Genomic DNA, 17,941 nt, shown 5'->3' with positions numbered 1-17,941 from the left:
CTCCTATTGGACTTGGAATTGGATTGGTAACAGGCCAGGGCCGCGGCATTATAAAATACAGAAATAGGTGTGTAGGTGGTGAGTGACTGATCAGATCATGGATGTCATTAAGATTAAATTAAAATCAGTTGTATTTTGTACCTAAGACAAGTAACTGCCTAACACTAACTAACAGACAATTGCTTTTGCTTTGCTGTTTGCTTACTATGCTAAGAAAGATTAGAATTGCCAATGTGTGCACACCGGATTGCTTATTAACTGCCGGTGCCTGGGAGGGGAACATAGGTAAGATAGAATTTATTTACTAGTAGTAATCATCCCTCCACTCCTGCCCCAAAATATTATTTATAAATTATATGATGTCCGACTCCCGGTGGAAGGAACAGAGTCAGTCAGACTATTTTTAGTTGCTTTGCTTGTGGGTTGCATTGCATAACTTGCATTATGCATAAAGAAAAAAAAAAGTTGTCCTCGTCAAACAGGTTGCTCTGCTCTTGCGAATTATTAAGGCAAATGGACTGGTGCTGTTACGGATATGCAGTTCTTCAAAGGATGGAGAACGGAGTTGCATTTGGATTAGTTTTTAGTTAGATGGTGGTAAATGTAATTGTTTGGAATTGGATAATTTGCGCTTGGATTGCGATGAATGCAATCATTGGGATGCAGTTTTTAATAGGAAAGGAATTGTAGACAGTCAACTTCCATTTTGTTTTGTGTGTGCACTGTGCAGTACTGCCCTTTCATTTTGGTTAACTACATGATTGAAATATATGATGTTCTTCATGTTTCACTGTTGCAGTCATCACACTTGGGTTATCTGCCTGCAGGTAGTCCTCATTCGGCCCAAATACCAGAGACTTAGTATTTCTGCATTGAATGCACATGCTCAGAATACACTTGAACATCTACATTTATGGTAAGTGTACACAACTGTACTTTTTAGGAGAACCTCTTATGTGCTGAAGTCATCATTGCAATTATGTGGCTCTTCGCTGTTGTTGGTACAATATCTGCCACTTTACCTCTGTTCATCTCCAGTACGAAACCGCACTGTGAACATACACTCATAGTGCTTTTTTATAGCAGGCACACTGAATGTAGGGAATTTTACCATACTGATAGAAACTAAGTGGTGGACTGTTTCTTATAACATCATGTCCACGTTTCCTCTGTCTAGCTACATGGCATATCTTACCTGTGTGTCATTACCGAATGGGTCACCTTTGCTCAGATCAAGTGTGCAAGCTGTGCTCGGTCAGAAAGCAGCACTTTTTATGTGCTCTTCGTTTCATGTAATGTCCGAGCTCTTGAATGTTATGAGGTATGGTGCACTATATTATCACGGTACATAAATTGTAAGGCCTGGTATATAGAGGATGGGCTGAGAATTACAGACTGCAGAATACCAGAGTGTATGTGATGTCACCAGTCATGTATACTGTTTCATCATGCAGCTAGAACCCTTCTCTGGAAAGACTTGCCATGATGCATGTGGTTTAAATGTACTTGGGGTGGCTTCCCAGGAATACATGTGACCTGCAGCAGGCCGATTCACAGTGTAGCATCTCCTGACAAGATGAACTGTCATTATATCCTCTTATGTTAAAAGCAGTGTTTTTCTGAAGGTGTGCTGGAACCTCCCTGCGATAGGCAAGTAATTCTAAAATCCAGTAAAATTTACACTCCGACTGCCAAACATTTGCCTTCTCTGCTTATAGGTTGTGCCATTGGCACTAGTGCCATTTGTGCGCAGTTTAACAGCTGAAGTGGTACTTAATACAACAACAGAAAAATATGTTTTTCTATAAATGGAACAATGCCCTCTCCCTCCACAACACACACACACACACACACACACACACACACACACACACACACACACACACACACACACACACACACATATTAGTGATGTGGGTGAAGACTCCCTGCCTTCTTAAATAATTATAATAGTACCAAATCATTAGGGGAAGAAATTCAGTTTCTTCCCAGTACAGTTCTGGATTCGGGCTGCCAAGCCTGACAAACTCTGCTTTAAGCCTGGCCTCATCCAGTTCTCTGCAGATGGAGATCTGTCTGGTTGCACTGTTGAATGCTTCCTGCCCTGTACATTGATATCAATAACAACTAGGCTGTTGATGTCCCCTTCCGCACAATGACCTTCCAACAAAAACAGGGTAGCAGTATGTACACCATGGCTAAACATCAGTTAAATATTATGCTTGTTGTACAGCATGGTCATGCTGGTAGTCAGTCACAGTTCATGTGTGTTGATGAAATCAGAGGTTGGAGATGGGCAAGTTATGTTTTATGTAAATTTGTTATAATTCTGGCAGTAACTGCTCTGCAGCTCTTTTACATTTTGATGACCTTCTGGAAGCAAGTGACCTTGTAAGATACTTGTATCTGCTGTGGTGTTACAATTGATTTGTTTCATATTAGACTGGTAGCTTTGCACACTGAAGTGCTTTGTTGATGTTTGACAATGTTAACAGCATTGCAGCCAAGGCAAAGCGCAGCAACAATATGCAGGATACAGCAGTGAGCTGTATGCTTGGCATATCACCTTTTAATTTGGGGGGGATTTAATGACATCATCTTTTATACAGAACCTGTATTAAAAGCTTTTTGCCCCTTTCTAAAATTGTGACAGTTGTGCCTTAGTGCTGGTTGCAGAAATAAAATGGTTCTGCAACTACAGGAATGTGTATATAATGAGGTGTGCGCATGCGTATGTGTATGTATGTGTGTAGTGTGTGTAGCGTGTCAGTGTAGTGTGTCCGTGTGTGTGGATATGGGTGTCTGTGCATGCATGTGTGGAGCCAAAGAAAAGAGTCCGCAGTCAGTCTTTCTGCATCTGAAGCATGTCTTCATGATAATGGCTGGTTTGATGGCTTCTGTAATATGTTTCCATACCAGTTGGTGATGGTTACTCTGGCCAGTAGACTGCAGTGTTCATCTTTCCTCACCCATTGTTTGCTGCTATGGGATGTTTCTCTTTGCTGACACATTATTGCTTTGTCATGGTACAAAGGAATAAGAAGGGGCAGTGCATGCAGCGGCCTGTCATAGTTTGCATTACTTATCAGGATTAGATCATTGAACCACAAGGTCCTTTAAATAGTAAAATATTTAACATTATTTAATAGTAATATTCTTGATTCATCCTGTGAGCTATAAACTGAGACTGTATTACTAATATGCATCACATCTATAACGTGACCATGTTTTACAGTATGTATTTGGTTTTGTTTTTTAGTAAAACGTTTCAGAGAACCAAAGCACGAAAGACGGCCTTGGAAGATATGGTAAGTTTTACTATGAAGTAATATATTTATACTTTGTTTTGGGACTTTGAGTTTTGTGCATTAATATTTGTGTACGTCTTTGCCTATAGATTAATAAAAGTACTTGCCAAGTATACAAATATGCTGTTGAGATTCTAAAATTCTTAAATGATTCTGTTAGAAGTAATGGCATGGTATTTTTGACCTATTGCTACTTGTGATGTATTGAAGCAGAGTCGACATTTATAAAATTAGAAGCTCTTTTTAATTTTCACATGTGTGTGTGTGTGTGTGTGTGTGTGTGTGTGTGTGTGTGTGTGTGTGTGTGTGTGTGTGTGTGTGTGTGTGTGTGTGTGTGTGTATGTCTCTAGACACATGCAGACACATACACACATGTTCATTTGTACAAAAAGAATGCTGGGGAGAAAGGCGTATCCAACAGTGTATTTCTTGCTCATTTGATGTCAAGTCAAGAAGCTGTAATTTCATGCTGCCCACCTCTATGTTGAAATATGCGGTAGTGGTTTTAAGTAAACTTAATTTAATCTGTGTTACAGCATTTTGTGTCTGAGGTTTTCAGCCGTCCCTAGAAATTACAATGGCATTGCCTTTACTGAAGTTTTTGTTCACTGTCTTGTGTACTGCCCTAGTGTTTTGTTTTGTTTTGTTCACTATCTGTGTACTGCCCTAGTGCTGTGTCTTTTTTCGCTATCTGTGTACTGCCTTAGTGTTTTAAAACTCACTCCTTGCCAATGAACAGCCATCTTTTTGTTTCCATTGATAAATATGGGAAGGGAGAAGGCCTCCATACATTGCTAGTAGGGTGTGTTCTCTGGAGTTGACTGTACTAAGTAGTAGCTGTAGTAGTCACTGAAACGAAGGTCCAGGTGTGGGTGGAGTTTGCAGTTCACTGGGAGAATGACATTTGGACAGCCTCAAAGAGGTTCTGGTAAAGCAGTCAGTGACTCATGAGGGGGATCAGTGATTCATGAGGTGGAAGCAGGATATTGTCCAGGCTCTTCTCAGCAAAGCTGGAGAAATGCTGACTTTGATTGGTGGTATTGTTTAGAAGTAGAAGGAACACTTAAACTGATGAACACTAACAGCAGCTAATCGCACTGTGGTGTGAATCACACCTGCATTGGTATATGTTTGGACTGCCTTGTCCTGTTCAATCATGTAGAGCTTGATAGGCAGAACACACAGTGAGTTTGTTCCATGTAATTTAATCACTGCAGTTTTCAGTGCCGTAAATAAACATGTTAAGCGTGACAAAATTACTTCAGCTCAACAAGAAATGCAAACAGCTGCTTCTCTTGTTCCATTGAAAAGGTTTTCTCATTTTTAATATTTTTTTATTACTGTCAACTGTAGGCAACTGCAGTCTAGACTGCTGACAGTCAGAGTGTAACACATAATTAAGTGACTGTTGGTAGGCATTAATGAGCTAAACTATATTTATAAACTTCAAAAGCACAAGTAAGACAAAAAAACTGCTAAATCCACAACGCAGGACCTGGCAAAATCAAAAGGGCATCCAACAAGCAACAGTAAGTGTAAAAACTTTTAAAATAGTATTGTGAAATGCTTTTCGTCTGCAAAGTATGCAAACTTCCTCAGAAAAACATTTTAGAAAGTTCCAAACGCTCCTTATAAAGGAGTTCAAATAATCACAATTACCTGATTGTTTTTACCAGTCAGTTTAACAAACAGTTTAAATAATTAAACAATTAAACCACAAGTATCCATAGATACGACTCCTTCAACAAATTGACTCCCCCATCTTCTTAAAATAAAAATAAAAGTAAGTTACAGTAAATTTGTAGTCTTTAAACCTCCTATATGCAGTCCACAAAAGACCACATGTTATTAAGTAACTTACTGATGTTAAGTATGTATACTAAAATGATGTAAAATCAGTAAAGTACACTGAAAGTAAACTGACAGGAATATCCTAAACAACGTAAGCTAGTAATAGAATACAACTCATACATAATTCTACTAGCGAACGTGTGTACGTACAAATAATTAATACAAAATTAATTTTTACATACTAATACTATGCATTGCTCTATTAATGTATATTAATTCTGGTGGTGATTGCGTTCAAAGGTGTATGTGATACCGTGTTTAAACTATATGTAAAATTAGTTGTGTTAATTATGTTATGATGTTGTAGTGTTAAACCCATGACTGAGTCATCTCTGCAAACTTCTGAGTTTTAAGACACTGCTAATTGAACACGATTCATTCAACCCTGGGAATGAGTACGCATATAGTCTAATTTGCCATTTGAGTTCTGATTCTTCTAATAACAGGGGTAGTGGGGCACCCCTCTTGTTTTCAAGTATTTGATCAATAACTAAAAACTTAAAACTGTGTTCATTGTAACTACAAATATACTTGGCCAGTGCATTCTCCTGTTTCTTCTTCAAAATGGAGTACTGGTGCTCGTAAACTCTTTCTCGTAATCTCCGCTCCGTTTTACCTACATAAAACGTGAAGCACCTCTGGCACAAAGCAAGGTAAACAACCATTTTTGAAGTGGAGTTAGTGATAATAACAGGTGTTACATCCATACACATATAAAGGACATTGTTTTCAGCATGGTTTGCAACTAGTTTGGCAGTAGAGTCATCATTAGTTTGGTTCAAATTCCTACTCAAACAATTGTTGTCGTGGTCAAGGCAGTATTCAGTCAAGCCCACAAGTGTACTCCTGGTTAGGTTAGGGGAAGTTGTCAAGTTCTGCGTTTCCTGGACTTCTGTTTGTTCGTTTTGTTTGGATAAAAATTGTTTCGTTGTTTGGGAATTGCCCCAGATCAGCTGCTGTCCCGAAAATTCTGGTTAAAATTCTGCTGCCCTTTATTGTTATGTTCTTGGTTACGGTTCTGGAGTCTTTCACTCCTAACTTCTGTATAGACATTATCTGTAAGAATTGGGGTTTATTTAAAAGTAACCCCATGGTTTATACTAAAGTAGGAGTACGTCCAGAGGTAACTTTTAGGAAAGGAAAAAATCTGAAAGAGATTTTAGAACAACCTAGTGTTACTTTGTTGAGGACACCTGGCATGTTTAAATGCCAAAATTGTAACCAGTGCAAGTATATCTTAGAAAGTAACAGATTTGTAGTGCAGTACAAGGAATATAAATTGAGATGTAGAGCCAGTTGCAGTTCAGAAATGGTTGTTTACCTTGCTTTGTGCCAGAGGTGCCCCGCATTTTACGGATATTACGAGAAAGAGTTCACGAGCACCAGTACGCCATTTTGAAGACCTTCTGTGGTAAGTGCCAGTCTTATAGTATTAAGTGGGACTGTATCATGATATGAGAGCTGAGGAGAGCATAAAAGGGATAGTATTGTTTTGCCTACAGTACTGTGTAAGTGGAGAGTGTCCAATATCGGTGGAGTTGTGTTCTATTAAACATAGAGGCTATTGGATGATAGTGGAGTTGTGTAGATAAGAGAGTGTTGGGAGATAGTAGAGTTATGTACAGCATTCTGTAGATGAGTAGCATTATACTACTTTGTAAGTGTGTATGTGTCTAGAAGTGCATCATTTGATAATAGAGCTGTGTACAATGCACCATAATTGAGCGAATCAGGTGATGGTGGATTTATTTATACATTACTGTAAGTGAGAGAGCATTTTTCAGTAGTGAACATTATATGCACTAAGTGAATGAGTGTGCATAAGGAGGTATTATATGTAATATTAAGTGGGATAGTATTGGGTGTGTCTGAGTGTGGGGGTAATTTATTTAAGAGTTTGTGTGTGTGAGTTTGTTAGCCAGGTTAGAGCATTGAACAAAATTAACAAATTTAGTATTCGGCCAAAAATAAAGAAGATATTTGTTGCAAAGACATGCATCTAATAACTTCTTGATGAAGGTCAGTGACAATAATTTGTATACAGGACTACTAAAATGGGACATTGCGAGGCAGTAATGGTGGTACTTGCAGTGCTGTGTAAGAGGAAGAGTATAGGGTAACGGTGGTGTTTTGTAGAGTGCTGCATAAATGGAAGGGCAGTTTGCATGGTACTAGGCAACTAAGGGAGAGTTGTAATTCTGGAACAGGGTAAGTAGAAGAGACTGTGGTGATAGTGGTGCCATGTACAGTACTGTAAATGGTAAAGTAACATACCGAGTAACGTGGTGATGGTGGTGTCATGTACAGTACTGTAAATGGTAAAGTAACATACCGAGTAATGTGGTGATGGTGGTGTCATGTACAGTACTGTAAATGGTAAAGTAACATACCGAGTAACGTGGTGATGGTGGTGTCATGTACAGTACTGTAAATGGTAAAGTAACATACCGAGTAACGTGGTGATGGTGGTGTCATGTACAGTACTGTAAATGGTAAAGTAACATACCGAGTAATGTTGTGATAGTGGTGTCATGTACAGTACTGTAAATGGTAAAGTAACATACCGAGTAACGTGGTGATGGTGGTGTCATGTACAGTATTGTAAATGGTAAAGTAACATACGGAGTAACTGGGGTGATGGTGGTGTCACATACAATACTGTAAATGGTAAAGTAACATACCGAGTAACATGGTGATGGTGGTGTCATGTACAGTACTGTAAATGGTAAAGTAACACACAGAGTAACTGGGGTAGTATGGGCTGAGAGGGAGCGATATTCAGTGCTGTGAAAGTACAATAGTGTGAGACACTGGTGCAGTGGTCTGTAGAAGTCTGTGTAAATGGGAGATTATCCAGTTATAGGCAAGTTATGTGCAGTACTTGTACGAGAAGAAAAGTATGTAGTAGTGAAGTATTGCACAATGCCATGCAGGTGGAATGGAGTCTGGTGATTTATGTATGTAAACAGTAGGAGTGTGACAGTGGACATATGTACAGCAGTGTGTGTGTGTGTGTGTGTGACATCTGATGTGTGTACAGCAGTTTGTGAGTGTGACATTGGACTTATGTACAGTAGTGTGATGATGGGCATGCTTACAGCAGTGTATGATTCTGATACTTGTATGTAAAGCAGTGTATGAGTGGACATGTGTACAACAGTGCACTAGTTTGATAGTGGACATATGTACAGCAGTGCATATGTCATAGACATATGTACAGCAGTGTAGTGTGATAGTAGACATATGTAGAGCAGCATACAAGTCTGATGGTTGTGATAGTGGACATATGTACGGCTGTGTACAAGTCTGATAGCTGTATGTACAAAAGTGTATGAGTGGACATACAACAAGTGTACAAGTGTGATAGTGAGTGTACATACAGCAGTGTATGATTGGACATATGTACAACACTGTGAGTGTGATAATGGATGTATGTATAGCAGTGTACAAGTGTGATGGTGAGTGTACACACAGCAGTGTATGATTGGACATATGTACAACAGTGAGTGTGAGTGTGATAATGGAGGCATGTATAGCAGTGTACAAGTGTGATAGTGAGTGTACATACAGCAGTGTATGATTGGACATATGTACAACAGTGTGAGTGTGATAATGGATGCATGTATAGCAGTGTACAAGTGTGATAGTGAGTGTACATACAGCAGTGTATGATTGGACATATGTACAACAGTGTGAGTGTGATAATGGATGCATGTATAGGAGGTGTACCAAGTGTGAGTGTGAGTGCATGCAGATGTACAACAGTGTGAGTGTGATAATGGATGCATATACAACCGTGTATGAGTGTGATGGATGGATGTACAGCAAGGTATGACCGGACAGATTTGTAATAATGTATGACTTGATATTTGTACAGCTGTTTGACAGTGAATGTATGTACAGCACTGCATGTGTGCGATAGTGGACATAGGTACATCAGTGTATGAGAGATAGTGGAGGTATATATAGCATTGTATGAGTGGACGTACGTGCAGCAGTGTGATAGTGGGTGTATACACAGCAGTGTAGGAGTGCGGTAGTGGGTGTATAAACAGCCGAGTAGGAACGGGGGAATATATTGGTATGATTATCTGTCCAGCCCTGCATAACTCAGAGTATCCAGTTACAAGGAGGTAAGTATTGTACTTTGGCAAGTGACAAAACATTTGGTGGTGGGAAGCTGTGTGTTAAGCTGGGTGTTGGTAGGAAGTTATCAGGTAAAGGCACCTGGAAATCAAGGACATGCATACAGTACTGTGTAAGTGGGGAGAGTATCAGGAAATCCTAATATGTGCAGTACTTTTACTGTAGAAGAGTATCTCTCTCCCTGCCAGAGAGGCCATAAGAGTTGTGAAAGGTTAAGTGACGTACCAGGACTGAGGGAGGAGGATACCAGGACTGAGGGAGGAGGATAGCAATGAGGAACTCCTAGCAGTGAAGTAGAAGGTGTCATGGTTAGAAGTGGGGTGTAATAAGGGTTCATAGTACATTACTGAGTAATGGAATAAAATGTAACTTATGGATGTGTGGAGCTCTAGATTAATTTAATCCACAATTTGCACACTTGTGTACAGCTCCGTTTTGTTAATGGTTGTATCAGGAATAGCACTCATTTATGCTGACAGGCCATCATGTCTTTGTGGCATGACCCCTTTAAAAGCTATCTGATTAGTTATAGTAATTTGTTGTGTGTCGATATTGACTATTGTGAAATTTGTGCTTTGCTTAATTATGATTCCATATTATTTGACCATCATGTCTCCACTTTAGTTCAGAAGGTCGGATTTCCAAAGGCATCTCCAGCAGATACAGTGATGTCTTAATTCCCCTTTATTCTCATCACATCAGTTACTGAATATACTACACATTTTGGCATGTGTTTCTATAAACATCACTTGACTAGAGAGACCTCAGAGAATCATAACTGAAAAGATCAGTTGCTTCTTTTCGGAGCAGACTGGCAGCATCGTCTCTGTACTCAGTCTGTTATGGAGTCCTCATGGAGATCTGTGTATGTGGCCTTTCAAACTATGAAAGTTACAACCACTCTGTATTCCTTCACAGAACAAACAGTGGCACAAGTACCCTATTAAAGAAAGTCGATATTCATGGACAGATAAATAATACACAATTGGACTTCCAATAATTCCTCAGACAGGGTAAGGTAGCTCTTCTGTCACTCCTCCTATTTAGTAAAGAGGAAGTTATAAAAAGGACTGAATGTCAAAAATAAAAAAAGTCAAAGTCACAGCTCAGGAGGAGAATGAGAATAGGGTGTGTGTGGGAAAGATGTTTAGCCCACCAGACTGAATCAGAAATCAGGATGGAGAAGACGAAGTTGAAAAGTTAATAGATGTCTTCTTGGGTGTCAGAAAAACAAATGCGAGATTGGAAGATTTTATGAAGGAAACTGATAAACTAAGTGACTAAAGTAGTTAATGAACATCAAATAATTTACAGAAATTCATCCATGAAAATAAAAAAACTTAGAAAGAGCAATGGTAACAGAGCAAAGCTGGAATTGGTGGAAGCAGCAGTGGTTGTTCAGGATGACTGTACAAAAAGAAAGAATATGAGGATACGTGATATACCAGAAGGGCTAGACGAATCATTTGTAAAAACTACAATGAGGATAAGTGATATACCAGAAGGCCTAGACGAATCATTTGTAAAAACTACAATGAAGATACGTGATATACCAGAAAGCCTAGAAGGAATCATTTGTAAAAAGTACAATAAAAATAAGTGATGTACCAGAAAGCCTAGACGAATCATTTTTAAAAACTACAATGAGGATGAATGATATACCAGAAGGCCTAGACGAATCATTTGTAAAAACTACAATGAGGATAAGTGATATACCAGAAGGCCTAGATGAATCATTTGTAAAAACTACAATGAGGATACGTGATATACCAGAAGGCCTAGACGAATCATTTGTAAAAACTACAATGAGGATAAGTGATATACCAGAAAGCCTAGACGGAATCATTTGTAAAAACTACAATGAGGATACGTGATATACCAGAAGGCCTAGATGGAATCATTTGTAAAAACTACAATGAGGATAAGTGATACACCAGAAAGCCTAGACGAATCATTTGTAAAAACTACAATGAGGATACGTGATATACCAGAAGGCCTAGATGAATCATTTGTAAAAACTACAATGAGGATATGTGATATACCAGAAGGCCTAGATGAATCATTTGTAAAAACTACAATGAGGATACGTGATATACCAGAAAGCCTAGACGGAATCATTTGTAAAAACTACAATGAGGATACGTGATATACCAGAAAGCCTAGACGGAATAATTTGTAAAAACTACAATGAGGATAAGTGATGTACCAGAAAGCCTAGATGGAATCATTTGTAAAAACTACAATGAGGATAAGTGATGTACCAGAAAGCCTAGATGGAATTATTTGTAAAAACTACAATAAGGATAAGTGATATACCAGAAAGCCTAGACGGAATCATCTGTAAAAACTACAGTGAGGATATGTAAAAACTACAATGAGGATACGTGATGTACCAGAAAGCCTAGACGGAATCATTTGTAAAAACTACAATAAGGATAAGTGATATACCAGAAAGCCTAGACTGAATCATTTGTAAAAGCTACAATGAGGATACGTGATCTACCAGAAAGCTTAGACGGAATCATTTGTAAAAACTGCAGTGAGGATGAGTGACATACCAGAAAGCCTAGACGGAATCATTTGTAAAAGCTACAATGAGGATAAGTGATGTATCAGAAAGCCTAGATGGAATCATTTGTAAAAACTACAATGAGAATACGTGTGATATACCAGAAAGCTTAGACGGAATCATTTGTAAAAACTGCAATGAGGATAAATGATATGCCAGAAAGTGTAGACAGAATCATTTGTAAAAACTACAATGAGGATAAGGGATATACCAGAAAGCCTAGATGGAATCATTTGTAAAAGCTACAATGAGGATAAGTGATATACCAGAAAGCCTAGATGGAATCAATTGTAAAAACTACATTAGCAAGCCGCTTTCTCAATGGACTCTGATCCCAAGTGTAGACATTTTTATTGAACAAGCATATTGTGTAGCTTGGACTCCAACGAACTGTGTATGGAGACAACCCTGTCCAATTTCTTAGTTCATTTTACCACATTCTTCCTTAAAGAGAATTATTTCCCAGTTATGGAATGATGGCTTAAGGTTAGAATGTGCAAGATCCTGGCCACGTGTTGCTTAGGACTAGTATGCTTCTAACCGCAGAAGAGAAGCAGTTCATTGTGACACTGCAGAAACTCGGCAAAATGAAAGGTTTCCTGTTTAAATTGCTATGCCCTGCCCCATTTAAAATCTCATCTGTCAGGAGGAGCAAGGAATTCCAGATCCCAAAGAGGCTTTGAGAGTCATGGAAGGTGCTTCCAGAATGGTGGACCTGCAAGGACAATCAATGACATCACAAGGTCAGTTGCCAGATGAATAGCAAGTACCTTGGTTGAACAGGTGGGGGTGTGGGACACCCTTTCAGTGTTCAAAACATCAAAAAAGCACACTGAATGAAAGGACTTGGTAAAAGTGCTACTAGCAGAAAGGGATACTGGGGTAATGGTGCCACACAGTATGGGTAGCTTGCTCAGGTAAGCCTTCTCTCCCCCTGCCCTAACACTTAAGGGGAAGGTTTAGATGACCAACCATGTCTCTCTTTTCTTTTTCTGTTTTTTTGTCTGTTTGTTTAGTATAGAAGGAAAAGGATGGAACCATTTCAGAAAACTGGTGGCGGTAGTCTGTTATTGAATTGTGTCCACTGTGTAATGCACTGTATTGTTTTACTTTTACAAAATGAGGCTGCAGTGAAGTATGGGGGGGGGGCTGATGGCAAGTGAGTGTAGGAAGGAAAGTATTTGAAGGGTTATTGGAGAGAATGTTTAATCACATGGAGTGTATGAATGGCAGCATGCTTGACAGAGGTAGTGATGTTTAAAATTACCACCCATTGTCTGTGGTTACTGATAAGGTAAGTGTTCATAGGTTCATAGGTTCATAGGTTTATAGGTTCATAGGTTTATACTAGGCTATCTGCCCCCCTAGGCATATTTATAAGCCTAAAATTAATTATTGTGGCTCCCACCCTTATAAAAAAAAAAAAATACTGTGCCCATTAGTTTGTTGTGCTCCAGCAGTGAGTGACCCAGAGATGATAGGTAAACCCTACGATCTCTCATCACCCATCCACAGGAGAGTCTTCTTGAACAGAGTCAGCGAGGTGCTCTGCCCTCACATGGGCATTTTTTTTTTCCACAGCATAGGGAGTCTCTGAGGATAAATATTATCCCAGCGCGCCCATTTATATCCGGGTTAAGGTTTAAGAAGTGCTCCGTGGATTTTTGTGGTTTTTTTTTTTTTTTTTTTTTGGAGCATGTCCATTAATTCCGGGTTGGACATGTTGGTACGGCATGGAAAAATAGGGTCAGGTAGAAGGTGTCACTCAGTTTGAACAGGTGATGACCAAAGCTTGCAACAGTTGGCCTCCTCTTCACTGATGCGATTTTTGTTGGACACCCTTGTCTTCTGAAAAAAGGAAGGCATTGTTGAAGTGCTTTCTTCAGGAAGGTTCTTTATTTGTAACAAAGCATGGTTAGGATTGACAGTTGTAGGTTCAAAGGTATATGCTAGCCTAGGAATCACAGGGTACCATTTTAAGCATAGCCATGCATCCCAAATGTATCTGGTACGTTTTGGTACCCTAAGGTTATTTTAAGGGGGTATATGTAGGAAAGGGTTTGGGTAGTCAAGTATTTAGGGGCTTCCTCTGTCTATTAGAGACACAAGTGCCAGATCAGAGTGGGCACTGTAGACAGGCAATGGCTAAGTTAGAAAATACCACCTGTAATTTTGGGGAACTTCTAGAAGTGTCTTAGTATTGATGCAGCCTGGGAAATGGGGGGTCATTCTACATACCCTTTACCCAAAATAGGAGATGGGTCATGTTACATTTAAGACAGTTAAGATTATTGGGAGGAAGTAAACTGAGGGGCATTGGGCCATTAGAATAGAGACTAAATAAGATATTAAATGGTATATACTGACTAGAGTAAGAGCTGGGAGCAAAACTGGACAATAGGGAATGGGAGGGGTGGGGGATCCTAGTTTGTCTCAATATGTTGTGTTTGTGTCAGTTGCTTTCAATTCACCAGTGGCAAACGTAAAGTGGCACTTGAAAGTTGTAGAAGATTCAGGTACAGAATTTATAAAGACATGGAGAGACATGCGCTTATTAAACCTGTCTTTAAGGGAAAGGGGAGTAGGACAAACCCAGAATCATACAGACCCTTAAGTCTACTTTCATGTCGTGGAAAATAATGGAGAAGGTAATACTGGATATGGTATTGTCATAACTGGATAGGTTGGGACTTTATACCATATATCAGCATGCATATGTTGAAAATAGATCTATTACCACCTGTAACATGATGTTCTATAACAACATAATAACAGCTATGAATGAAAAAGTGTGCTGTGATGTAATTTATATAGATTTATTTTATTTTTTTTTATTTTACATTTGTTTACTGGGAAAGTCCGACTGGACACAGGTCCATTTTCAGCTGTAAAAGATTTCCTTCAGGTTCAGCCTCCTCGGTTCAGTAGGCATTATCCTTCCAAAAACTGGTCTTTCCCTGATCCTGGTAAGCAGGGTCGCTCTAGGCCTAGGGGTTTCAGATCTTCCAGAGGGCAGGCTTCTGCCCCTCAAAAGGTTAAACAATGGCATTCTTCTTCTGCTAAATCGGGGAGATCTAAGCCAGCTTCCCAAAGCAAGCATTTTCAATGACTCCGGCCTTCTTGTGCCTGCCTCTGCGGACCCTGGGTTTCTTTTGGGGGGAAGGTTAGCCAGGTTTGCAGAGGTATGGTCTGCCATCACAGACAACAAATTGATGCTCAGTATAGTAAACCAAGATTACAAGTTTTATTTTCACACCTTTCCTGTTCTGCAGAGGTACCCAGACATACCCAGAACCCTTCAGGGCAGAGGTAGAAATTCAAATTTCTTCTCTTCTGACTATGGGGGCTATAGAGCCCGTTCCTGCAAATTAGGCATGCCTAGGTTTTTATTCAAGACTTTTTCTGGTACCCAAGAAAGGGGACACCTGGGTCCCTATTCTGGATTTGTCTATTCTAAACACTTTTCTGGTGATTCCCAAATTCAAGATGCTCAACCTTCAACAGTTACTACCAATGCTGGGCAAGGATTCATGGCTGGTAACTCTGGATCTTAAGGAGGCTTATCTGCACATCCCAATAAGGGAAAGTTGCAGGCAGTTCCTCCGCTTCAGGGCTGGGGAGCAACACTTTCAATTATCTGCACTGTTTTTGGCTTATCTACTGCTCCCAGAGTATTTACAAAGTGGGTCTGGCTCCAGCCATTACTTTTTGCAGGCAGAGAAACATTCAAATTTATCCTTACCTGGACGACTGTCTCATTCAAGCAAACTCCCCAGAACAACTAGCAAAGGATTTGGACTTCATGAAGAACATTCTCACCTCTTTGGGTTACACTCTCAACAAAAAGAAGTCAAAGTTGGTTCCTACAAGGGAGATTGTTTTCCTGGGAGCAAGTCTGAATAGAGCCACCCAGATGGTATTCCTCCAACAGAAGCAAGAAGATCTTTCGGCTTACTTCATGAACTTGGCAAGCATGACCCAGCTCTTTGCAAGGCAATTCCTGCAAGCACTGGGGTTCATGGCTTCATGTATTTTGATGATCCCATATGCAAGGCTGCATATGAGAAAAATTCAGTGGTACCTCAAGAATCTTTGGTGACAACACATGCAGGACTTAGACTGGATTCTTCCTCTAATTCCCTGTCTACAAATGGAGTTCCTCTGGTGGGCAACAGCCTGTTCTCAGAACAAGGGTCTGCCTTTCTGCCCACCACCTGCCAGCCAGAATCTCACCACAGACACATCAGATGTTGCATGGGGGGCTCATCTGGAAGGCAGGGGCATACAGGGGACTTGGAGCACCCAGCAGATTCATCTGCTCATAAACTTAAAAGAATTGATGGCAGTACAGCAGGCCTTGCTGGATTTCAAGGACCTACTCTACCCTGAGACTCTGCTGATCAGGACAGACAATACCACAGTCATGTGGTACATCAACAAGCAGGGGGGGACGCGCTGTTACCCCTTGTGCAGACAAAGCATGAGACTATGGTCCCATAGCAGCATCCATAGGCATACATCTCACAGCCTAGTATCTTCCATGGGCTTACATCTCACAGCCCAGTATCTTCCATGGGCTTACATCTCACAGCCCAGTATCTTCCATGGGCTTACATCTCACAGCCCAGTATCTTCCATGGGCTTACATCTCACAGCCCAGTATCTTCCATGGGCTTACATCTCACAGCCCAGTATCTTCCATGGGCTTACATCTCACAGCCCAGTATCTTCCATGGGCTTACATCTCACAGCCCAGTATCTTCCATGGGCTTACATCTCACAGCCCAGTATCTTCCATGGGCTTACATCTCACAGCCCAGTATCTTCCATGGGCTTACATCTCACAGCCCAGTATCTTCCATGGGCTTACATCTCACAGCCCAGTATCTTCCATGGGCTTACATCTCACAGCCCAGTATCTTCCATGGGCTTACATCTAATAGCCCAGTATCTTCCATGGGCTTACATCTCATAGCCCAGTATCTTCCATGGGCATACATCTAATAGCCCAGTATCTTCCATGGGCTTACATCTAACAGCCCAGTATCTTCCATGGGCTTACATCTCACAGCCCAGTATCTTCCATGGGCTTACATCTCACAGCCCAGTATCTTCCATGGGCTTACATCTCACAGCCCAGTATCTTCCATGGGCTTACATCTCACAGCCCAGTATCTTCCATGGGCTTACATCTCACAGCCCAGTATCTTCCATGGGCTTACATCTCACAGCCCAGTATCTTCCATGGGCTTACATCTCACAGCCCAGTATCTTCCATGGGCTTACATCTCACAGCCCAGTATCTTCCATGGGCATACATCTCACAGCCCAGTATCTTCCATGGGCTTACATCTCACAGCCCAGTATCTTCCATGGGCTTACATCTCACAGCCCAGTATCTTCCATGGGCTTACATCTCACAGCCCAGTATCTTCCATGGGCTTACATCTCACAGCCCAGTATCTTCCATGGGCTTACATCTCACAGCCCAGTATCTTCCATGGGCTTACATCTCACAGCCCAGTATCTTCCATGGGCTTACATCTCACAGCCCAGTATCTTCCATGGGCTTACATCTCACAGCCCAGTATCTTCCATGGGCTTACATCTCACAGCCCAGTATCTTCCATGGGCTTACATCTCACAGCCCAGTATCTTCCATGGGCTTACATCTCACAGCCCAGTATCTTCCATGGGCTTACATCTCACAGCCCAGTATCTTCCATGGGCTTACATCTCACAGCCCAGTATCTTCCATGGGCTTACATCTCACAGCCCAGTATCTTCCATGGGCTTACATCTCACAGCCCAGTATCTTCCATGGGCATACATCTCACAGCCCAGTATCTTCCATGGGCATACATCTCACAGCCCAGTATCTTCCATGGGCATACATCTCACAGCCCAGTATCTTCCATGGGCTTACATCTCACAGCCCAGTATCTTCCATGGGCTTACATCTCACAGCCCAGTATCTTCCATGGGCTTACATCTCACAGCCCAGTATCTTCCATGGGCATACATCTCACAGCCCAGTATCTTCCATGGGCAAACATCTCACAGCCCA

At 40.7% G+C, this 17,941-nt stretch overlaps 1 protein-coding gene across 2 annotated transcripts in view; it reads left to right on the top strand.

The window, feature by feature from the left end:
* Positions 1-17,941, top strand: part of LOC122807819 (store-operated calcium entry regulator STIMATE-like) — a 792,354-nt gene that overhangs the window by 193,714 nt on the left and 580,699 nt on the right. For both annotated transcript variants that reach the window (XM_044078908.1, XM_044078907.1), the window contains exon 2: positions 3,260-3,308. In XM_044078908.1, the coding sequence (XP_043934843.1) occupies positions 3,260-3,308 (49 nt within the window). The remainder of the gene's footprint in view (positions 1-3,259; positions 3,309-17,941) is intronic.

The sequence above is a fragment of the Protopterus annectens genome, chromosome 7.part1 (assembly GCF_019279795.1).
Source record: "Protopterus annectens isolate FY-2018-M chromosome 7.part1, PAN1.0, whole genome shotgun sequence".
Taxonomy (NCBI): Eukaryota; Metazoa; Chordata; order Ceratodontiformes; family Protopteridae; genus Protopterus; species Protopterus annectens.
The sequence above is the reverse complement of the archived record's forward strand: the minus strand, read 5'-3'. Positions and strand labels throughout refer to the sequence as shown.